At 40.8% G+C, this 24,450-nt stretch overlaps 1 protein-coding gene across 4 annotated transcripts; it reads left to right on the top strand.

Annotated features, from left to right (window-relative positions):
- The first annotated feature begins 1,594 nt into the window (after positions 1-1,594).
- Positions 1,595-21,258, top strand: LOC116384162 (protein mono-ADP-ribosyltransferase PARP6). Of its 4 annotated transcripts, none has more exons than XM_031848609.1 (23): positions 1,595-1,855; positions 3,320-3,477; positions 3,960-4,037; positions 6,611-6,705; positions 7,125-7,185; positions 7,388-7,478; positions 7,649-7,715; positions 7,953-8,102; positions 9,668-9,818; positions 10,268-10,399; positions 10,600-10,695; positions 10,984-11,076; positions 11,334-11,459; positions 11,731-11,793; positions 12,200-12,267; positions 12,754-12,802; positions 12,958-13,070; positions 14,419-14,491; positions 16,280-16,349; positions 17,270-17,349; positions 17,680-17,743; positions 18,413-18,497; positions 19,324-21,258. In XM_031848609.1, the coding sequence occupies exons 2-23, from the start codon at positions 3,475-3,477 to the stop codon at positions 19,424-19,426; spliced, it is 1,911 nt and encodes a 636-aa protein (XP_031704469.1). In that variant the 5' UTR covers positions 1,595-1,855; positions 3,320-3,474; the 3' UTR covers positions 19,427-21,258. The 4 variants fall into 4 exon arrangements, with proteins under 4 accessions (XP_031704469.1, XP_031704471.1, XP_031704470.1 ...); XM_031848611.1 differs by having other exon boundaries at positions 10,346-10,399; positions 11,728-11,793; XM_031848610.1 differs by having other exon boundaries at positions 7,463-7,478; positions 11,728-11,793.
- The last annotated feature ends 3,192 nt before the right edge of the window (positions 21,259-24,450 follow it).

The following is a 24,450-nucleotide window of genomic DNA, read 5'->3' on the forward strand; positions in this document are numbered from 1 at the left end:
GTACTATTTACTCACAGAAACACAAAGCACCAATGCTAATGTTAATTTGTTTTTTTCTTGACTCCCTGTGTCCTATTCTAAGTGTGCATTCTTCACTGAGTCCACGTCTCCTCCCCCAGTGTCCCTTTTTGTTCTCACCTGTTCACAGCTGTGGTTGTGTTAGCACTGCTGTTTCCACTGCCCATGTTTCTGTCTCACTGGCTGGATCCACTCCTCTCCACTACCTGAGGCCAATGGACACACCTGTCCAAGTGAGGGACATATCTGCCATCCAGTCACCCCGTCCACTGGCCAAGCTCCTGGCTGTCAGTCAGTATTAATGGCTGCTAACCCCTGGGCCACGAGGTACAGTAAGACAATGTGGGAATATGCTCAGATAAATCTCAGAGATGAGCAGATTGGCCGTCCTAATGCTTAGTTGTGTATTATTACTGCATGAGCAAGTGCAACTGATGCCTATGAGTACGTCAATATAACAATATAAAGGGGGAATCAATCAAAACAAATTATGAAATAAGCACAACTTCATTAAGTCACACATAGAAAACCTAAAATAGTACAGTAAAATAACATTTTGATTACATTGATCATAATACGATAAAGAAAAACAGAAAAACAAAAAATGTGAAATAGCACTAATGGGAACCAATTTATGATTACATTTTTGGTGATCCGAATGGGCTGAAAATGGAAAAAAAATATTTGGCCTGCTGAAAAGTAGACTGCAACATTTAATTGCTGCACTTTCACCTTCTTCCAGAAACAAAATGTACTGACTGTAGTGTTGATGTACAGTGAAGGACAGTTGCACTATAGGTGGGAGATGGTGAATTGTTCTGGGGCTACTACTAAAGTGAACTCTTCATTGACCTGGAACACACATTCATGTACAAGAAGTACCAGGCAGCATAGCTGTGGTTGACAAAGCAACTATGGCATGATGTCAAACTGTTTCCCACACTTATATCGTGCCATTAGGGCCCGTGCACTCTAGTTTGCCTCATTGTATGCCACATAAAATGTACGAAGAGATCATCATTTTCTCTTCCTCTCCTGAGTACAGCCACACACTGATCAGACTGGCCTAAAACCTGTTCACTCTTTAGGCCAGTTCTTAAATAGATACCTTGAGTTAACATTGTCTCACACATGCACACAATGACAAGGTCTTTCATAGATACAGAAGATATGATCTTTTTTTGTAATGTTATATAATTTTTTGAAGATGTTACTGAATATCAATTAATTTAGCCTTCATTTCTTCATCTGTATAGCATGCAGTGTAGCTGAAATGTAAAGCACAAATATAGCAGTAAGGATATTTAGGGTTTCTTTTTTAAATGTGTATTCCTTATTTTAAGACACGAAAGCTTTTGAATATCAACCAGAAGCTACCTCTAAAGCATGATTGCACAGTAATAGACACTGACTTATGCAATCACACGCGCAAACACAGGCAGATGCATATATACAAGCAGACATTTTTCAGCAGCAGTGCAGTCAGCTGCAGGTCACATGACTGGCTTGCCTGGTCTCACTGAGCATGCTCAGACCCCTCAGTGTTGTCAGGCAAAATATAAGACAGCAGTAGCGGCAGAGATCTGCAATAGATAAACACAGGCTCACACACACACCGGCTGGATTACACGCAGACACACACCACAAGCACAGAGAGACAGACGCTGTAGAATTGGGGAATTGTGTCTCTGGTTTCTCTAAAATCCTCTTTTAATGGGCTTACTGTCATATCGTTTCAGTGGAATACAGCCACCGAGAGAGCGAGAAGCAGGTGTGCCCTTTAAGAGGGAGAGCAGCTGAGGCAAGGACGGCATCCGAGTCTCCATCCTCTGTGGAGGTAAGTGTGGATGGATGGGGTGGGGGTGCAGAGAGTGGGGGGAGGGGAAAATCCGCCTGACTGCATCTGTGTTTGTGTTAAATATCATCTGAAAGTGGAACGGGGACGATGGCGGTAGATGTGTGTGTGGGGTGGGGGAGTGTGTGTGTGTGGGGGGGGGGGGGTGCAGTTCGTCCGCAACTATTGGTATGTGAGACGACATAGGCTATGAGAATGACGGGGAGTGTGGGCGGTGGAGGGGTGTAGATGCTAGCAGGGTTGAGGACATGGCAGGGCAGCAGACATAGAGAGACAAGGAGAGGAGCTGAAGTGGAAGATGGTAACAACAGGGGATTCATTTAATAGGATGCAGTTGATGTCTGGAAGGGTGTTTTAGACAAAGAAGGAGCCAAACCGTAACCTGAAAAAAAGGACAGATATCCACAACCAGGAAGAGAAAAACACAGTATCATGATAGTTTTGCATAGATGATAGCCCAATCTGAGGGACAGATGAGCTTAGTGTCCTTTGTTAGTCCAGCAAACAAAGAAGAAATGAATAATTGGTGTTCATTTCATTATATTGACCTATATATAGCAAAGATGCAGAGTAGTGCCAAGCTACATTACTATCCAGTCTTTGTTTGCACATGTCTCAGGATTTAGAGCTGATAAATATTCAAAATTCTTTATCATTTTGGCTTGACGGGCCCCAGACTATGTAAATTGTAATTTGTATTTTGATGCTGCGGTGTGAAATATGCAACTCTGCATCTGCAGCTTTAAGCCATGTTGAACGGACACCACGCTCATTGTTTACATGTCTGGCACAAAATGCGATGGGCCGCCATGAACTGCAGTGTGCTGTAGCTGCCTCTGTTACATCAGCGACGTCGTTTATCCTCACAGATACTCTTCTCTCTAAATCTGGAATAAAATTTCTTTATCTTTTTTTCCCATCACGTACGGTAACTATTCATTTAAAGGCAACCATTATTTTATAATGCTAAATTCTTAAGAAACGACTTTGATTTTTTTAGTCAACACGGTGTGCCCACAATTGACTCTCCTTATGCTAACACATCAAGTTACCGTACATTGTGCTTCAACGATTTTCTTTTCATTAATTTGCCAAGACCAACAACGTCAGTCTAACGATGTACTGACATAATTCAAAGGTGTGCCAACCTCTGGAGCCTTGGTAATAATAGATGAAGATCCTGAAACAAAACCAAAACAAAGACATGGATACATCCTGGGTAATGAACGTACAGCACATATCTCCCACACATTCTCTCCACAGTGATTAATGCCACTCTGAAAGGAGGCAGAGATGGCTGTTGCTAGGATACATGGCAAGGTGAAGTGCAGACCATTTAAAGAAAAGAGGAGGAGGGCACCATTTACAAAGCATGGCATCACTGGTGATGGCCTCTTTGTTTCATGTTTTCGTCCATTACTGAATTTTAATTTCTATTTCTCCTAGGTTTTGCAGTTCTGACGAGTGCAAGAAAGAGAGGGGGGTGAGCCAAAGCTCTCCGGTTTTCTGTTCTTGTTCTGCCACCTGGAAAAAGGCTGCAATGGTTGGCAGTATTCAAAGGCCTAAACCTGTCTGAGTGAGCCTTATGAACAGCAGAACCAATGGTAAGACAGCTAGGATTCTATTGGTGTATTAATCAATGCATACGATTGAGCTGTGTCATTCATTCATGGTTTGTTTAAGATTATTAAAGTGGTAAATTAAATTAAATGACATTGCTGTGGCTACTCAAAGAAGTACAGACTGTAGGTTTGTGCAACAGAGTCTCTGGGCTTCAGGCTTTGCTGGAAATGACACGAGACATGGTTATTTTGCGATAAGAAGCGATTTTTATCAACTCATCATTGATTGTTATTTGAGTATTCTTTTGAACTTTGAATTCTTCCTGTCTTTTGGAAATAAATCGCGCCTCTCCGTCTCTCTCTTTGAAATTCTATATAAAGCAGTGTTTTGAAGCTGGGTGTTTTGAACAAGAGGCTAAATAGGGAGATGTGAGAAAGGATGTGAGATGAAAGGATGATGGAGAGAGGTTGCATTTTCTTTCCGCTCCACTATAACGGCCTTTTCAAAATGTGTGGGCCCACAGGACATCAAAGGCCAGTGTTGGACAGACGAGGAGTCGGACGGGGAGAACGAATCAGAACAGTTCCTGTATGGCATTCAGGTACAGCAATGGCAACCGTATTACCCTTACTATATTAATCTATGTGTTTAATCTGCTATTTGTCAATAATGGTGCTTGTTAAGCACTTTATCCTCTTTTTTACTTTCACATTACAATAATCCCAGGTAGTTAAAAAATAGTTGTTGTTTTGTTTCGCAAATTATTATAATTGTATTTACCAGCAACTGTAAAAGAACTACTGGATGTGTTCATGACAAATTCTACTGCTGTAATATACTAATTGGACCATTTAACCATGAATAACTACTGCAAGTGTCACAGAATAACAGCCACTAGTTTTCAGGATATTGCCAGAGACCTAGGTTTTGGTCGAGGTAGATTTTCACCTGATCTTGGCACCAGACAATAAATCAGGTGTCATTTGGAGTCATTCTTTTGAGGATTGTGGATATTCTGACCAAATGTCATGGCAATGTGGTGAATAGTTGTTGAGATATTTTGCTGTAGTAGTGCAGAACAGATGGACTTGCTGACGTTTCTATCTTAATGCCTCACTGCTGGCAGGGCAAACATTTAAATAAATCTGAAGTAGGATATTCAGTTAGAATGTAAGTGATCAATGTTTAACAATGCTCTGAGCTTTTGTCTTTTTGCAAACTGATAATAGCAAACATGACATTTACCTTGAAAGTACAGTACAGTTACTATCACCCTATGTCACCTTAAGTATCAATCCCAGGCAACACTGTCAAAATCATTTTCGTGGCCCTTATTTCATGTATCATCTCATCTCGAGAAGTTCAATGCTTCACTTCCATATAAGATCTTAATTTGTTAGTCATCCTTTTTTACTGTTATCTTCCAAGTCCTATGATTGAAATGTAAATCCAGTCTGGGATTTAAAGCTCATTTCTATGCAGTCAGAGAACATGAAAGCAGCGTATAAAGATAAGGATGAAAGAGTAGGATCTGTTCTACACACAGAGGAGAGCTGAGGAGAACAGAGTCTGACTTCAAGTCTAGACACCAGGAACGCGTATGAGGTCAATAAATGCTATTAATGGAGGATACCAAAGTATTAAATGACGGGATGTAAAATAATGACTGAAAAAAGCCAAAATGTATGTGTCAACAGTTTAAGAAATGTACGAATTCTTTCCTTAACGAAATACTTTGTTCTTTCCTCTTTAATGTTACATTACATAACTCTCTACTTTATTGCCAATATAAAATGCGCTTGATGTTGGATCGAGTTAGTAAATGGTTTGGTGTGTGGTTGAGGAGGTGACAGATTGAGTAGCTCAGCTGATTTAATAACAAAAAGTAATTGATTTGATTAGAAACATGTTTTAAAAGGGTTAAAAACTAGTTATCAAGTGAACAGCGAGGTCTGAACAGATAGCTAAAAGCAATGGCTAAATAGTTAATATAGTAAAAAATATATAGTAATATTTAGGTAATTATAATAGATAATGGTTTAAATAGACAGCTAAAAGTAATGGATAAAGCGTTGCAATATTTAGATATAAACAATTGATGAATGGTTGAACTAGTTAGCTAAAAATAGTGATTAAACAGCTCAAACAGTTAGGTAATTATGACAGATATTGAAGTAAAATGAATAGATGAATGGTTCGAATAGAAACATTAATTTAGTATTATTGTAACAATATTCACTTTTATATATTAAATTGTCTTAATCCAGTTTCAAATAATCTTTAAATTCAAATGTTGAACCCGCACAATCTGTATATAAACAAGCTGTCAAGGTCCTGGACAATAAACCTACAAGCTGTCAATACTGTTACTTCATATGGTGAAGATATGATCATGGTCTCCTTTGGTACGGAAATCTTATTAAATTTCACAAAGCCTGTTTGATATTAAAAATTCGTAATAGATTAGCACCTCCCCCATTTACCACAGTCATCTTTCAGATACACGTTGGGGATAGATTAACTAGATCAAGAATAAAAAGGGACATAATTGGCACAAGGAGAAAGAAAATCTTTCCGCCAGTCAGCTTTTACAGTTTTGAACATCCGTTCTGTTTCATATACGACATAGCGACTCTAACTGTTCCTTTACATATATGCTGAAAACTTGACTAAAAAGCCACTGGACCGGCCATCATACCTAGTCCATGCATGCTTGCCTTCTCTGCTATCATTTACTTGGCTTTTTGTCTGTTTGTCCGATTGCGTCCCTTCTGGTTTTAACTGTCTTCTGTAATGTTATGTGATTTGATTGTCTTTCAAACATTGAGTAATAATTGCCTTTTTAATAGCATTTTATATATCCTACTTTGCATGATACTTGCTACTCCTTCTTAGCTCCTTCTGTTTATTAGCTGTTCATGTTTTGCTTTCTCCGGCTCAGATTTGATGTGTTGTGTGTTTTATTGTTGTTTTTAATGGCTAATATAACATCTGGCTAAGTGAGATGATAAAATGATCCTTTTGTCTAACACTGGCACATTTACAGTGATGTTGATCAATATACATTGTCCATTAAATGAAATAAAAAAATTAACATATTTGGAACATGCTGGGTGGTGTCACCCAAGGGTACTTGAATTCATCTGAGAGGGCTTTGTATACTGCTCGTTACAGGGGAGCTGTGCTGCTGACCTGTACCGCCACCCTCAACTGGATGCAGATATTGAGGCAGTAAAAGACATCTACACTGACAGTGCTGTCTCTGTTAGGTACAGCACAGACACACAGAAGCACACACTCTTACACACAGGCGCAATTCAAAGATTGTATGTATTCATTTTCAAAGTGCTCAATACAAAATTCAGAGCATTACTATTGCCTCCACACGGCTCTCAACATGGCCACAACTGAGCCGGTGGCTCGTATCTGACGATGCTATGAGTGCTAACAGTGCAAATGACGGCAACTGTGCTGACAAAGCTAACAGTGTTTACATAAGGGGGAACCTGAGGGCGGGCGCTACGCTTCCATGATGACCAGAACCTTTAAGTAGGCATTTTCTGGAGAAATAGAAAAAACAACAACCCTATTTTCTCCCTCAAGGGATAATCAGTTGAAAGTGTTGGAGTTTAATGTATCCCATTACGTATGATAAATGAACTGTATCTGTTGTTGTGTCTCTGAATAGGGAGTATGGAACCATTGATGACGTGGACATCGATCTTCACATTAATATCAGTTTCTTAGATGTGAGTCAGCATTCTTCTCCCCTTGCACACACCTTCTCCCCTGCCCATTACTATTCCAACGTTGACATTTTGCAAAGTAACACATCATTTATAATGCATTGCATGCTCATAATTTATTTATGTAATGAGAAATGGCCCTAATTAGGATGCTAACTCTGTATATTTGTGTGTATGTGTGTATGTGTGTGTGTGTCTGACTCAGGAGGAGGTTGCGACAGCTTGGAAAGTTATCAGAACAGAGCCCATTATTCTGAGACTGCGCTTTTCTCTTTCTCAGTACCTCGATGGACCTGGTGAGTAAAGATGTCAGTGTGGATGTTGGTTTTCTGGGAGGGACTTTAGGTATTTGTGCCACTCATTGAGCGTAGGAGGTGAGTACGGTATGTGCTATACAAGAGGGAGAGTGAAAGAGAGAGTCTGTGTATCTGTGCACTGTGTAATAGTGTTAGTCATCTTTACTCAGAGCCATCAGTGGAAGTGTTCCAGCCCTCCAATAAAGAAGGCTTCAGCTTGGGCCTGCAGCTCAAAAAGTGAGTCATGTGATCTATTATATTGAGCATAGATGTTTCATAGTGAAATTGTAGTAGATTTTGGATATCCAAATGTGCAGCATCAGAAGTAAAAAACAATTGTTGGTTGCCTAATCCAATCACACAAAATAATAATGCACATCAACAACAAAAAGAAGGTGATTTAAAGAGTAATTCACTCTGTCAGGTTCACTCACATATCTTCCTGCTTGGCTCTCTTAATTTGTAACGTGGCAGGATCCTGAGTACATTCACCTCACAGCAGTGGAAGCACCTCAGTAATGAGTTCCTCAAGGCCCAGCAGGAGAAGAGGCACAGCTGGTTCAAAGCCGGAGGAACCATCAAGAAGTTCCGCGCCGGGCTCAGCATCTTCTCCCCCATACCCAAGTAGGTCTCTCTACCACTGTATATCTCTATCAGGGCAACTACAGCCCCGTGCCTATGTTTCATATACAGCATACTACACAGCATTTTCAAATAAACAAACAACAATTTAGGCCAATGATATTACAGATATGTACTGGATGTTTTTCATTTCATTGCAAAATCGGCATGTCTTTCTAGTCCAGCAATAGAGCTCAGTTGTTATACTGATATTGTGACGCTTGGTTTTGATGCTGACTGTCTACAAACACAGTCTTATTAGTTATTGTCCTGATTTATTTTCTGAACACTTCACTGTTTCCAAGTGTCTGCAATCACTCCTGGAGAAGAGCCCAGATTAATTAACCTCAAGTACAGAAATATTTAAGTTATTTTGGCATAACATCTGCGGTTTGTTATTGCGTTTTTCCCCCACAGTAGGTAGGTATTACTGTAACTCAAGTGAAAGCAGTCTTTATAAGACATTTCTATCAGTTGTTGTAAAGGTGTTTAGGAAATAATAGAAGGCTTTAGATTAAGTTTATCCATTTACAAATGGTTGTTAATTATCATTAAGAAATTATTAATAATTATTGCATATGGACTTTTAATTCTAAAGAATTACAACAGTATACTGTGCACTTTCAAATAGATTTCAGTTGTTTTGTACCTAGGCAGTGACACAAAACATTCTTAACACCTCATTCTTGAGATGTCTTTACCAGGAAATATCCTGTTTCAAAGGGATCGATTGTCTTTCTTCTTTTGTGAAGCACCCTGTGACGTCTGAATTAGAAATGTGCAATATGAATAAATGTACTTGCATACAAGTAAGCTGTTTTTCCAAGATTGAAGATTTCTGTTGGAAGATAGTGATGGAAATACTTTAAGAAGGTTGTGTCTGTGAAAGAGGAACTGTAGCAAATAAGACAAGCAGCGAAAAGGAATCTCTGACACTGCAAATTTGACACACTCAACCAATTTCCCCAAGGGGGGGAAGTACCCTTCTCGGCCTCTGTCTTACTTTTCAATGCTTTGACAGTTATTGGTGCACAGGGATTGAATCTCGGCCCACTCGATGGAGGTCAGTCTCACTAACTATAGGCTGTCTTGATATCCTCACAACTTGACAGGAGTCTCACGTCAAGAGTGTACATGGATAATGTACTGAGAGTGATGGTGGAAGTGAACACTGGTTCTTGAATGTTAACAGTTAGTGACTTGAGCTACTGCCCAAACAGATTTCACTTGTCAGAGATAGTATAATACTCCAAGTGCAGCATGTGCAGTGTGTATTTCTTTAACACATGTCACTATAAAATAACCCAGGTACTGACTATGTGATCACAGTGCAGTCTTACCATGCAGGATTACAGCTCAGGAGATGTTGCCAATGATATTATTGATAATTAAGATTTATTCAAAGCAACATTACAATGATAAGTTCTGAAATTCCTGATTTGGCCTTTGAAGCCAAACCCTCCATTACGTAACTTCTACAAACACAGGGACAACAACAACATTTTTTTCCTCCTGGGAAAAATGGCAGATGAAGTGATGCACATGAATTGTTTCTTGCTATATTCTAGGTCTCCGAGTTTTCCTCTGATCCAAGACACAGTTTTAAAAGGGAAGCTGAGCGTCCCTGAGCTGAGAGTGACCCGTCTGATGAACCGCTCTATCTCGTGTACCATGAAGAATCCCAAAGGGGAGCTTTTCAGCTATCCACCAAACAGCCAGGTCAGTTCCGGTCTGGACATTATAGCACCCGTGCATCTCTCAGATTTGGAGTTAGATACATTTCAGTTTATATTTGAATATGATGAATTGACTAAATGCCACTGTCCTCCCACTTATTTATCTGTCTCACTCACGTGTCAAGTTGTGATCATAGCGTTTTTGTCACATCCCTCTAAGCTTTACACTCCTTACATGTGTAACATTGCTGCTGTAGAAACTCATGATGCTATGATACGGAGTTCAAAATCATCAAGAATACTACAAAATGTTGATGATGATGATGTTCTTGGCACTGTATATTTCTGTTTTTAATCCACTGTGATTCACTCGGACCCTCTTCTCAGTCACCCGCCACCTGCACTGTTCCCACCTGAGCCTTTCCTTACCCCTACCGTAAAATGGCTGGTGCGCCGTTTCCCATAATGCTTTGTCTTCACTTGACTCATCAGACTGTGGCTGTCCCGGCGGCCAGGGCCCCTGCGCAGATTACCACGAGGCAGCTGATTGAATTGTTTTTCTCATCCCAGGCGGGCGGCCACTGCAAGAACATCCCTACCTTGGAGTATGGCTTCTTAGTGCAGGTTAGACTTGCTGACAGTGGCATGGGGTGGGGCCTACAGTGCATTGTTGTTCTAGGACATAATAACAGGTTAAGTCAGTCACGATTGCAGTACAAAATTGTAGTTTGTGACAATTCTGCCACCAAACTAGTCCTTATTCCTTCATATGGCACTTCTTCATTTGGGAGTGATAACTGGGAACACCGCTTTTCTCCAAACAGATAATGAAGTACTCAGAGCAGAGGATCCCCACGCTCAACGAGTACTGCGTGGTGTGTGATGAACAGCACGTCTTTCAGAATGGATCCATGCTGAAGGTATCAGAGACGAGAAAGAGAAATGTGCAGTATCGGTTTAGAAACCCTTCCCTATTGGTTAAAAAAAAAAGAAACGTTATGAATAGCATGTATGTGATGTTTTCTCTCTCTATTAGTAATACGATCCTGTTAATGGATTTTCCACAATTGTAGTTGTGAGTGAGAAAGATAAAGAGTGTGTGTCAATACGAGTGGGCATGAGTGTACTTGTTTTTGTGTAGATATGTAGTACACATTGAAATTTGTGTATTCTCATCCCTCTTTGTGTCCATGTGTGTGTTTTTATAGCCGGCTGTGTGCACCAGGGAGCTGTGTGTCTTCTCCTTCTACACTCTGGGTGTAATGTCCGGAGCTGCAGAGGAAGTGGCCACTGGAGCAGAGGTGACAACAAAACAACAGATATTGTATATGATATAATCCTGATTATTTATATTTCTTTTTAAGAAGAAAGGCTGAACATATATGTAAGAAACTCAAAACACAAACATCAAACACTGGGACATGTGATGATGTTAATTTGTGATTATTTGAAGTTTATATGCGTTATTGGAACTGAGGTGGGTTCTTCAGTCGTATCGAGTCGATAACAGCATCACATAAAGGCATAAAATGTAAATTTAAAATCCCTCTCTCTGCAGGTGGTGGACCTACTTGTGGCTATGTGTAGAGCTGCTCTTGAGTCGCCCCGTAAGAGCATCATCTTTGAGCCCTACCCATCAGTCGTTGACCCCAATGACCCTAAAACTCTGGCCTTCAACCCAAAGGTCAGCATCCTTACAAAACCAATACACAAATTTCAATTTGTAAAACAAACCGACTCTATTAAAACTACTTCTGCTCTCACCACAAAACTAGAAAATATCATTGTAGTTATCCACAGACGAAACTAATGACGCGATGTAACTGAAATGCTTAAGATGGTATCAATGGATAGGATAGGATGAAAAACTTCTACAAGTGAATTTAGATGTCTGTATGTTGTTCCCTTTCTCATTGCATACAATGGATGTTCGGCTCAACCGATGAACACAGAAGAAGAATTATGAGAGACTGCAGAAAGCATTGGACAGCGTCATGTCCATTCGGGAAATGACCCAGGTACAAGGAGTAGATGGGAGGGAATGAAGTAAAGGGCCACAGTTGATATAGGCTGCAGATGGTCTTGATGTATAATGTTTAAGACATAATCTAAGTTTTTTTTTGTATAAGATCATCACTCTATGTCCCCCACATGTACATTACACAGTCCTGTATTTATTTGACTGTTTGAGCTGTATGGGTGGGGTCTTTGTTTATCAAAATGACAGCTGTTTCTGATTAGTTTATCTTCTCTATTGATCTTCCCCACTCTTGTTTCTATTATTTATTTACCCACTGTGGCTTGACTGCATCTGTACTATGTATAAAACACATAGTAAGTCTAGATCTAAACACTTGCTCATTTGGCTTCGGGGAAACAATCCTGAAAACTGAAAACCACACATGCTTGTGTGCTTTTTTACAGGGCTCATATCTAGAGATCAAGAAACAGATGGACAAGCTTGACCCTTTGGCCCATCCTCTGCTACAATGGTGAGTAGAGGATCTGTTTTAAAAAGGGGTTTGCTCTGCTTTACATCTAACATGATTTCACTTATACAGCACTACTTAACAGTAGAGAGCATATCAAACATACCATGTTAGTTAAATAATCATTGATAACACAATAAGACGTATAGGCTTATGCCTATAGGCCTTTCTCATGGAGAACATTTTGACATTTCACAGCAGGAAAAGCACAGCTGTAAATAATGATGGCTGAATTCCATTTGGCTGGTTTCGTGGTCCTGCTCTTGTGCCATGTTGGCTCATTGTCACACTGTCATGGCTTTCTGGAACACTTGAATAGAACGGAACCATTGTTAACACCTGCGTTTTACTATTTTTGACAAGTCAAAATGTCTGCTGTGAAAAAGGCCTATTGTGGTTCAAGCAAAGTGGTAGCACATTGGCTAGTACTTTAAATTGTGTTTCACCTTATTTGATTTATGTTGCGATCTTCTCTCTGTCTTTTTGCAGGATTATTTCCAGTAACAGGTCTCATATCGTCAAGCTGCCTTTGAGTAGGGTAGGGAACCAGAACGACATCCCCTCAAGTGTCCTTTTTTAAATTATTTTTTTATTACTGCTACATTATGTCATTTAATGGTTCTTACTCACTTTCTATCTCTCTGTTTGTCTCTCTCTTGCTCTCACTTTCCCCTTATGATCTCATTGTGATAGCAACTGAAATTCATGCACACCTCCCACCAGTTCCTGCTGCTCAGCAGCCCCCCGGCCAAGGAGGCTCGTTTTCGCACTGCCAAGAAGCTATATGGCAGCACCTTCGCCTTCCAGTGAGTCCACTTTGTTCCTCTCATTGGCTCACACAATCGAAAATCGTATAGAGTGTAAAGCTACAGTTATAGAGTTTAAATCATTTAGGCTGTGTAATATCAGAAAACAGTTTGTAGTTATTACATTGTTAAGCTTGTGGCTGTTGAGCAAATATAATGTGAGAAATCACTTACTTTACATAATGAATCTCAAATCAAGCATAGTCACTAAAAAGCATGCATAATTTAGCGTAACAACAGTACACACTGTCAAACATGAACATGTCTCAGCGTAACACCTGGTTGCGGATGGGGGAGCCACTCTAGCAGCTTTTTATGGAACCATAACAAACAATAGCAGAGAGCAGTGACCATTCTATTGGACAGAGAAACCACCTTGCTAAGCCAGCATGTGGAGCCAGCAATATCTGTGAGATCGAGATTTGTACTGTAGCAGATGGGGCTTCGCTGAATATTTTAGATACACATGGCCCATCTGGGCTCTCGCCGGGTACAGCTAACACATGAGCAGTGATAACAGTCTCTCTTTTTATGCTGGTTAATACAACAAATGATGAGCAGGAAATGCCAAATTTGTATGTCAGTGTGGCTGCCATCTTTTCATATAAATAGAAACATTTGAAAATACAAATGCACGTTCAGAGTCAGTTTAATGACAATTGGCAAGATTTAGAAGGGAATCCATAAACAGCTAATACTTTTAGCTCTATAACTTTTCCCTGTTTAGTTATTAGACTGTGAGAACAAGGACTCGATACTGCTTCAAAAAGTTAAAAATTACAGCAATCGTGACACTGCTCTCTGTGTTGTAAGACAGTCCAGATACCTGCACTGGGAAAGGTATTCAAATATCCCGTCCTGTCCTGAAAGACAGCAGTGATGGGTTGTCATCTTAGATCTTTTTTTTTATATTAAATTTGGAATACTATGATGATGTAACAGAATGTCACTGCACAGATTGTATAAATAGATGACTACAGAAGCTGTTTGTGGATGGCAGAAGAGAACTTCAAACTTCTCTCTTCAATAAGTATTCTTTTACAAAATACTTATGTAATGATAAAAAGAACAACACTGTAAAGGTAATGTAACACATTCTTTCATTAATAATTCATGACATTTTCAAACACAGTAAATAATATAAAAATAAATTAAATAATAGTGAATTTGCTAATCCCTTTTTGTGGATCACAGGTCACAGACAGAATGTGCCCCAGTGTTATTTTGAACAGCATGGATCTGGCCCACTACACATCAGTGGTTGCACACTGAGATCCACGCTGTTTATATTCACACAGCACTTTTATCTCTTCCTTCTTATCTCTCCCTCTCTCTACACTTGCTCTAGTGGTTCCCATATAGAGAACTGGCACTCTGTTCTGAGAAATGGACTAGTCAATGCCTCTTATACCAAACTGCAGGTACGTAACCCTGGCAGTTGGCTGCAATTTACGACGCATCTCCTCTCGGACAGTGAACCTGCTCTCTGACAGAGCAGGTTCGCTGTCCGGCTGATTCATTTTTGCAGTTAATGGATGCCAGCTTCCCTTTCGTCAGCTTTGCAATTGGCATTTTAGCGAGCGGGGCACACTGGTAGATTTTCCTGGCCAATGTCGGCTGTTTTTTTTGCTGTCGTCGACAGCAGCAGACAGCACGTCTCTTCCTGTTGTGGGACAAAGGGAGGGGGCTGTGGTGTCAGCTGTGATGTTGGGAGGCTGCCTGTGTGCCCTGTTGGGGTTAACCACCTAGAGCACTGAGTAGGCTAGGTCTGAAGCTGAAGGATGCAAAGGACAAGCTCCATGGTAGTAAGTATAGACTTCCGGTGGGTGTGGCTTCCCGCAAAGGTCAGTAACTAGCACCACTTCTTGGGTCAAAGAACAGCCTCAAATCAGGTCATTTAAATTAGTTGATACCAGATGGGTCCAATTGACCAAATGAGGACCGTAAATATAGTTTCAAGGCAGAAGCAGAAAATCATACTTTTCTTTCCGAGTGTATTCCGGTTTTTACTCAGGTCTGTATCCATCTGGATCTTTATATTGTTTTGCCAAGGTTGTTTTTGCACTTTGTGACCCAGGTCTGTATAAGATGAATAAATAATAATACACAATTATTATTTAAAAAGAAGCGAGCACCAGAGAGTGCAGTATTGTCTCATTTGCACAATACGGCAGATAATGACTGTTTGCAGATACACCGGCATGTCCTGAAAATAGATGAAAAACATTTAAATGTGAAAACTCAAGAATCTCTGAAACATTCACGTCGGCCGTGATTGCTCTATCATGCTGATGTGTTTCATTTATGCCTTCTTTGTTCTCCAACTTTTTGAACACTCTATCTTTGATCACGCCTCAGTGCTCGTCTGCCTCCTCTTTCTCCTCTCCATTTCACCTTGAGCATTGACACCCCCCTTCCTCAGTCATTGTCTCTCACAAGAGGAGGAGGATCGAGTCTGCCTCCAGCTCCAACCATCACACAAAACCTCTTGTCTATTGTTCCTTTTGATTTCTTCCAGATGTGCCAAGTCCCGAACTCCATCTCCTTCACATTTCATTCCCAAACTATCACGGTGCTCTTTGTTCTTCCTCTCGTTTGTCCTCTGGATCACTGTGTCCTATGAAAACTTGTCCATGTTACACCTGTGGTCCTTTTCGTTTTCCTCATTCTGGACATTCTTGTGTGGAGGCTTAAACATCATTATCAGTCGTCCTCATACTCAAACCAAGCCAGCATACACAGTCTCATTTCAGCATTGCTTGAATATCTGAGCATCACATACACAAATTTCATTCACTAAACTCAAGAGCATCACATGATCTTCTCTGGACTACATTATGTTGCAAGGAGGAAACATGTTGGCAGTTTAAAGGTGTGACTGTGTGGGTTATACGAGTTGTTTCAGATCACTAGAATAATAAAACTATCTTTTCTCTCTTTGGCTCTTTGCAATCCACTATCTTTGGATTGTCGTGTGCATGTGGGTGTGCGTGTGTATTTAGTATGCCTGGTTGGTGTTGTTTGCCAGGTAGACTAACAGAAACATAAAAATCACTGGCTTATACATCCTGAGATACAACTAGAGTAAGACTGGTATGTATTGCACTGTATGTGTGAGTACATTCGTGTGTGTGTGCGTGCATGTAAGAGGTTGTCCTGTGCAACTGCTCAGTGACCCTTCCTTCCTTCCTGCTCTTTTCAAACCCAAGCTGCATGGGGCAGCATATGGAAAGGGCATCTATCTGAGCCCCATCTCCAGCATATCTTTTGGATACTCAGGTAGGAACGGCTCATTCCTCGCCACTCAGTCCCCTCCGGCCCCCCCACCCACCCCTCTACCTTTGATTCCACCATGTTGACTGAGTACGCTCTATGTTTTTGAAATGGCCTGATTATCATCTCAGAACACGTCATTTTCACATGTGGGAGCTTTCCATGCTATCATATTGTGCTGCTCTGTGTTTTGTGTCCATTTTGGGTGCTGTGCCTTGGGCTTGTGTGCCGTGCCGCATACCATACCATACATTATGTTGTGGCTGAGTAAAAGGGAGCTGTCAGTGGATCTGTGTGTGTTACTTTGTACTGTGTTGGTATTTTATACTATGTTCTGTTCATGGGGTGGGGCTGAAGAGACATTTAAACTTAACTAGTCCTTCCCTTACTTCCCCCTGTGAATTTTCGCTGAAACACAATCTCCGAGGTTGGTTTTGAGGTCCCACTATGGTTCTGGTGCAGATTATGTGGACATGACATCTGCAGGTTGCCTGTTTACCTGTTAACACTATTAACAAGCTCATAAGCAATGGTTTCCCAGTTTTAAGGATTGATGTGGAATTAATTATTATCAGTTAAGGTGGCAAGAAAAACAGCAACAGTTGCTCGCATCATATCCATTTGGCTTACTCTGTCCGTGCTCAATTAAAGCCAATAAATACATACTTAAGATAATTTCATATTTTATTAGAACTTTGCAGTTTTAAAAAAATTAAAAGATAACAGCGTCACTTTCTGTCTCAGCTTGTGTGCAGCAAATATTCAGTAGCATTTTGGAACAACCTTCATATGAAGGTTAGAACTCTGGGTAATAATGTCTCTGTACAAGGAGCTCAAGACCACTAGAGGAAGGTTTTTGACAGCTTGAGTGACTCGAGGTCGTTCTGACTCAGGGTTGTTTGCTGTCTGTGTGCTGCTTCTTGCAGGAATGGGGAAAGGACAGCACCGCATGCCCACCAAAGATGAGCTGGTGCAGCGTTACAACCGCATGAACACCATACCACAGGTGGACATTTTACATCCAGATTCCCATCACACACAAAGAAGATATGCAAATAAAGGGGCAGAGACGAGGAACAATTTGAAGCCTTCACAGAAATCAACATGGATTACCAGATGAGGGCTGTTCAACTTATTTTAGAATATTTTGTATTCTGAGTTCAAATCATCAAATGTTTCCTACATTCACTCTGCCCTGCTTCTGACTATTACACTCAGTACAGTTTCAGTGTTTGTAATTCTCAATGTTTCCATGTGTGCCATCATCAGCATAGTTAGGTCGTATTCACTTTAGCAGCTTGGTGGGACTTAACTGTTGTCTCCTTTTTTTCTATAGAGCCGTCCGATACAATCAAGGTTTCTTCAGAGTCGAAATCTGAACTGCATCGCTCTGTGTGAAGGTAATCACAAGCAGGAGGTATTACATGTCAGAGCGGAGATAATAGCAAATATGTTGCATTAGTATATTTGATTGTATGACATTTAATTAATAAACTAAAAATGTATAATAATATATTGATTTAAAGTCCCAGTGAAACAGAAGTTAGAGCATCTTTATGCTTTGTACTGTGACATATTCCCCCCCATTGAAACAGATTATTTGAGCAGTGTATAGTTATAAGAAGGATTTAAATGAAGGCCTGCGCATTTGTTTTGACTGCTAAAAAGTGAACAGGCTGAGCGCGATATGCAGCTATAGAGGACAGTTACAACAAAAAAGCAAAACAAGAAAAAAAATACCACAGGTTTGATCATTACAATCTAAATTAAACTAGGTAATGTGACCAGTGTATTTATGTGTTAAAAGGTCATATAAATTATTATAATATCATCATCATCATTATAGGATAAAACTATTACAGATAAACAAAAGAAATAATGTGCATCAGTTTGGATAATAACTGAGTTGAAGCCCTTAAGCTCTACAGCATCTTATGTAGTATAATATAATATAATACAACACCAAATACAACAGCAACACCACTGCTAATATTGATAAATAACAAGAAAGTAAAGTACAAAATACAAACCACCACCTCTGGTAAAATGTGCTTCTCTCTCTTCAACAGTTATCACATCTAAGGATCTGCAGAAACATGGTAACATTTGGGTGTGTCCAGTATCGGATCACGTCTGTACTCGCTTCTTTTTTGTGTAAGTATTTCCAACACTTGGAAACTCCTTGGTCATTTCTACATAAGTAATGCATAATTACCAAAGTAGTTGGCATCACAACCAGGTAGCAAAAATAAAAAATAATCATCACACTTAAAAGGCATAGTTGATCACTCAGGCTGCTTATTTTTTACTGCGAAGCCGCACCTGATGAAGGTGATTTAATGAAGAATTGTGATATCTGCTGCCGTTTTCCCTCATCACTCATCATCATTTTAAATTAGCCGAGAATAAGTGATGGTTGAATGGTGTTACCGCTTCACTAAACTGGGTTCCTGTCAAGTCACAGCCTTTCGGTATGATGTTTAAAACTGTGTTTTGGAGCTCGGCAAATAACACATGACATCCACACTGGCTGCTGATGTTATGGCTTTGGACACAGGCATTCACCAGATGGCAAAGTCTATTATCATGTCCACTGCTGTCTTCTGAGTTGGAAATTAGATTCGCGATGGCCTGCAATCAAATTTAAATCTCAGCTAAATATAATTCAATTCTGACCTTGTGCTCAGCGTATGATTGTGTTTTTCAGCTTGAGGAAACGTTGATCTGATTAGAATAAAAACAGGAAGATTTGTTGTGTCAGACATAACAGTGCCTTTTCTAAAACCACTGTAATTCACTTGCTTCCTAGACAACAGCAGCTCATTAGTCTATGGAAAGGTAACCTTTCTATCATCAGTATAGAAAGGTATTCTTGTAGAAACATCGAGGTAGTGAGCAAGAGAGGGGATAAAACATAAGGCAGCTATTGATGAAAAGTTGAAAAGAAACCCTATGTCTACTCATCTATGTATATGTGCAGGTATGAGGATGGCCAAGTAGGAGATGCCAACATCAACACCCAGGAGCCTAAGGTGCAGAAGGAGATCATGCGTGTGATTGGGACCCAGATCTACTCCAGCTAATGGCGGTTTTCCATACGTCTCTCTGGGCGAAGGCACACAGGCAGGCAGACAGCGAATGTTGGGGCGAGCTGACCTCAGGCCTGACACTGAAGGCTGTGGGAGCTCTTGAGCACATTATCTCTAAAGTTGTTTTGTTCTGGTCCTGTCATTTTCCTCGCCCTTCTTTGTTCCTCTTCTCCAAGTGGTTACACATGACATGTTCAGATTTAACCTGGTTAAAGTCAGTCTGTTTTTCTCAGTTAACAGCAGGAGAAAAAAGTGAGTAGTCACTGCTTTGGCTCTCCACACATACACATACTGTCCAATCCTGGTTAGACTGGGCATTCCCCTTTCTTAATGCACTGACTGATCACTGATCCTTTGGACTCATTATATCTATTCATCATTTCTATTTGCGAAAATGTAGTTTAAAAAAAAAAAAAAAAAAAGAATCATTCCAAACAAAATCCCTTTTGTGGCAAATAATTGATGGATTTACATGCATAGAAGTTTGTTTTCTTATAGTGTTATTTGACTAATGACATGAATTAAGGTCTGTGACATGGTTATCTGAGGGGTGAGCACTACTCTGTCATTTTGTCCTTGTTCAATCCCAGAATCCATAAAGGGAGGTGTGGTTACGTACACTATAGGCACTTTGTTTTTGATAACATTTTCAAATGTAAAAATCCAGCTGTCCAATTTTCATTACAGAATCAAGACAGTTCTCATTGGTAATGCACCTTCAAGCCCCTCACAGTCTCCAAGTGGCAAACAAACAAGAATTGACAGAGACAACTTTGATCTTAACTGGACGGATGTGACATGGCAGGCTGAACAACAAGGGTCATAAAGAAAAACAAAAAACCAACAGTGGATGTAATCTGTGGACATGTTATATCTGTTGCCTATGATCTATGTTCAAAAAGCTACCACAATCTGTCACGCATCATCATTTTGTTCAAGTAGTCATCACCTTTTCTTTACGTTCAAAATGAATCTTTGTGTGTATGGACTATACTTCCCATTGGAGTCGCAACTTCCAAAAGCCACTGTACAGAATCATGGACAATTTTACCCAACAATCTACTGGCAGTCTCCAGTCCAGGTGAGCTCCCGGTGGACACTGGATGTTACAGATCGGCATTTGTGTGCAACTCTATTGTTTCTCCTTGGAGAATGGCAACCTTGTATAGCTAATCAAGTTTATCAGTTAGTCATGTACTGTATGTATGTATGTGTGGGTTTGTATTTTCTTGACATTATACTAGACATTGCACTTATTCAACGTTTGCCTAAACTGGAAGAATGGACTGTCCTCAGACCTGCAGTAGATGTTTAGTGGAAGAAAAGTGGTTAAAAAAGTATGTATGGACTCAGCAAGACTGTAATATCCAACATCTTAACCATGTCTGTACTGAGATGGGCTTTCGGTATCTCTTGGAACTAAAGATTCTGACCACTGGATGGACTTCGAGGCACTGAGAGAGCAAATTGTATAACAGGACATTGAACATTGTTGCAATGTATTGCCCAGAAAGAAGTGGACATGTACAGCTTACTCATTGCATTGCGGGACTGTGCTAATAGCTGATGGCTGTTTTTGCCAACAGGCTTGAGCTGCGAGTCTCTTTGAGAATCTATTCTCTAGCTGTCTCTAATGATGAGTAATGTTTTCAAAGATGATGTTGACGACAATGATGGTGATTATGATGATGATGATGAAAGGCGACGATGCAGAAAAAAAAAAAAGAATAAAGCCTGATTTTGCACAGTTTTACATACAGTCTCCTATTATTTGATGTCTCTGTGGAAAATATGTGTAACCATTAAACGTAGAATTATCTTCTGTGGCTAAAGCTTTCTGTTAGCATTTTGGGCAGAAGGGGGCACCATTACTCCACCAGCACATACACGGACCAGCTGAATTCTCTTATTTCATTTCAAGGATATTGATGAAATCTAATCCGACTTTCACACGTATAATTACTTGAAAAGGTTTATGCAATAATAGGTGAAGTATGATGCTTTGTAAATTCAGAGTCTGTGGACTTTTTTTCAGGTGATTCAAATTTCCTTTTAAGTTCATGTGGTGACAAATCAATTGGCTGCAATCAGCACTTCTGTTCATTGAGCCATTATGTCCTGCATATAGGAAGATATCTCCTATGTGACTCACATGTGAACACACTATACCTCAATGCTACTCCTGAAGAAAGACAAAGAAAGAAAATGGGATGAATAATAAACAAAATATGCCCATCCTGCTATATCCACATACATTGTTAATACACACACCAAGTAAATTGTATAAGGCGTGTGTAGTTGAGTTTCTTCCATTAACTTTTATTCTTTTATCCTAGTAGTGTATACTAACCTTTAACAACATTGTGTCAGAGTAAATATGTATATTATGCATCAGATTGGCTTGAGCAATACTAGCTCACTGAAAGATAAATAGCTATATTAGTTGTACACCACATCATCCTAAACTAACTTAAAAGAAAGAATAAAAGTAAATGGAAGAAACTCAACACTACAGTCCCGAAGTATGACTTCCCCATTCAAACTGATTTTCCTTTAAAAGTTTTATTGATTTCGTTTTGGAGGCGGTGGTGCAGGACAGACCAATATACTGACATATCTGCAGTACCTACAGGCTTGTCAAAGCTACATCTAATTGATTTATTGCATCACAAATTCATTAAAGTTTACATTGATTCCCTCAAATCAATCTCTGGCGGTTAAATATGACAGGGTATGCGGCAGCCTCAGAGAGAGCAGATCACTAATAGTTGACCAGCCAGTTGCTCACTCTGTCCTTCCGCTCTGTATCTCTCTCTCTCTCTCTCTCGCTCTCTCTCTCTCTCTCTCTCTCTCTCTGATCACAGAAAGTTCTCCTCTTTCAAACCAGCTGAACACGTCTCCTCGGTACTCCGCTGAAAAAAGTCAAGTCTGATGGCTGTTTTGGCAAAGGAGGCCCTGTATGTGTATGACAAGTGCTGGGTGTGTAGAGAGCGGGCATAATCATGGGGAAGCTGAAGCACTCATGGGCCCTTGAAAGGCACTTTATGTGTGTATTTGTGGCTACGGTAATTGGGCCCCTCCCTTTGTAAGCTGACCCATTTGACAGGGCCCTGTGGCTGGGCCCTTGTACTGATGTCTGTGTATATGTGTGTGACTACCAGATGATGTGTATGGTTCACGTGTTGCTATGATCTCTGAAACCCGGCTCTCATGTTGGACACGGTCCCCTGGTTTGGCTTTGTCCCCCATTACCAAAGCCAGCTGGCTGATGGCACACAACTGCACATTGCTTAGATCCAACTGGGGCTTGGTGGACGGTTGAATAGTTCAACCGTCTACCACTGAGGGGAGCTCTGGTGTTATTCTACTTTGCCTGGTTTCAACGGCCTTCTTTGCATACTTAACGCAAACAAACACACACTGGCGCACACACTGGGCACGAGCACACACATGCAGGTAAACACACACGACACAGTGGTTGTTTGGTCAGATAAAGGAGTAGTGACGGGAGGGCAGAAGGTCACTGAGGGTGTCTGGCCCTCGGCGGAAGCGGCTGCTCCCAACCTCCTTCTCTCCTGCCTCAGTAATAAGTGTGACCGTTTGATTTCTGCACAAAAGGAGCAATTACAGGGAGTTGTTTAATCACCCACACTTTTATTGAGCTTGGGGTCTCTTAGCTTGCAGCTCAGGCCCCCGTCGTCAGCAGCAGCGGGCGACAGAAGTGACAGAGAAGGTCGGTGGTTTAACGGGGCGCGAAGGGGTCTCGTTTGAGTTAAGACTTCGCAGGCTACTCTGCACGCTGCGGAGGCCCCCGGGACAGAGACAAAGAGGTAGACGACATGAGAAGACAGGCTGGCCAGCCAGGCAGAGAGATAGATGGACTTAACAGAGAGACGGAGACTATAGAGGGCAGAGTTTGGGGGACACATCAGAATCAGAATCACTTTACTCGCCAAGTAGGATAAATGTGCAGGAGGTCATCATGTGTTTGGGCAGAGATACAGCAACAATTTATGCAGTGACACAAAGCAAAAGAGGTATTCAGGTACATGGCAGTTGCACTTGTTGAGCAGGAGATGCGATAAATTCCCAGGAGTACAACAGAACCAGTGTCTAATAATGTTTCTTTTCTTTTTTTGTTTGAAACGCTTGAAATGAGCAATAGTATGAACAAAGCACAGACATGATTCCTAAACCTTTTAAGCAATGTAGCATGCAAGGACTTGTGCGGACACTGTGAGCACAGGGATGGCATACAAAAATGTGTTTTAACAAAGAGAGGGAGAAGAAAAACAACAGAATTTGATTTTCCTACTTTACAGTCAGCCCAGAGCTCCAGTAAGCCCAACTCCCATTCAAAACAGTACCAAGCACTGTCAGTGTCGGTGCCTTTTATTGAATTTTCAGCCCGGGTGTTACTCTATATTTGTGTGCATGCCGAGTGCCTCCTCCTCCTCCTTCTGCCTGGATATGAATGATGGAGTACAAGTTCTTGTCTAGTCCCTCAGAGATGGCGAGGATGGTGGTGCGAGGCGCAAAAGAAGGGGGTGGCGATGGATGGCATAGCTGGTGGTGGCAAAATGACCAAGGTGAGACAGGTGTGTGTGTGTGTGTGTGTGTGTGTGTGTGTGTGTGTGTGTGTGTGTGTTGGAGGGGGAGAGAAGAGACAGAGAGTTGGAAGAGAGGGAGAGGGAGGGAGGAAGGGAGTACATTGCTGCTCATAAAGCCAACAGCTGTGTGGGTAATGTTTTGTGACACCGAGCCTCTCCGAGCCCTTCTGTTTCCCAGAGAGCTAGGAGACGCCATATTCCGTCGTCACAAATGGCTCTGTCATTCACCCCCTAAGTCTTAATTATCGCTGCCGGTTTTTTGGCCACGTTTTGCTCAGGCGTATGGATCCATCTGCACGCTGTATAATTCCACTCCGCAATTTACAAGTGGCATTTATTACAATGGCCTCCGCGGCATCTCCTCTTTAACACCAGCAGCCCTTTCCAGAAAGACGAGGGGGAACAAAA

Source organism: Anarrhichthys ocellatus, unplaced genomic scaffold (genome assembly GCF_004355925.1).
Source record: "Anarrhichthys ocellatus isolate YVR2014 unplaced genomic scaffold, GSC_Weel_1.0 scaffold8, whole genome shotgun sequence".
Lineage (NCBI taxonomy): Eukaryota > Metazoa > Chordata > Actinopteri > Perciformes > Anarhichadidae > Anarrhichthys > Anarrhichthys ocellatus.

Bases quoted from the DNA above. Each gene is read 5' to 3' on its own strand.
- LOC116384162 (XM_031848608.1), top strand. The intron at 7,716-7,952 runs GTGAGTCATGTG...GTAACGTGGCAG, and splicing joins TTGGGCCTGCAGCTCAAAAA to GATCCTGAGTACATTCACCT. The intron at 11,460-11,727 runs GTCAGCATCCTT...CGATGAACACAG, and splicing joins CTCTGGCCTTCAACCCAAAG to AAGAAGAATTATGAGAGACT.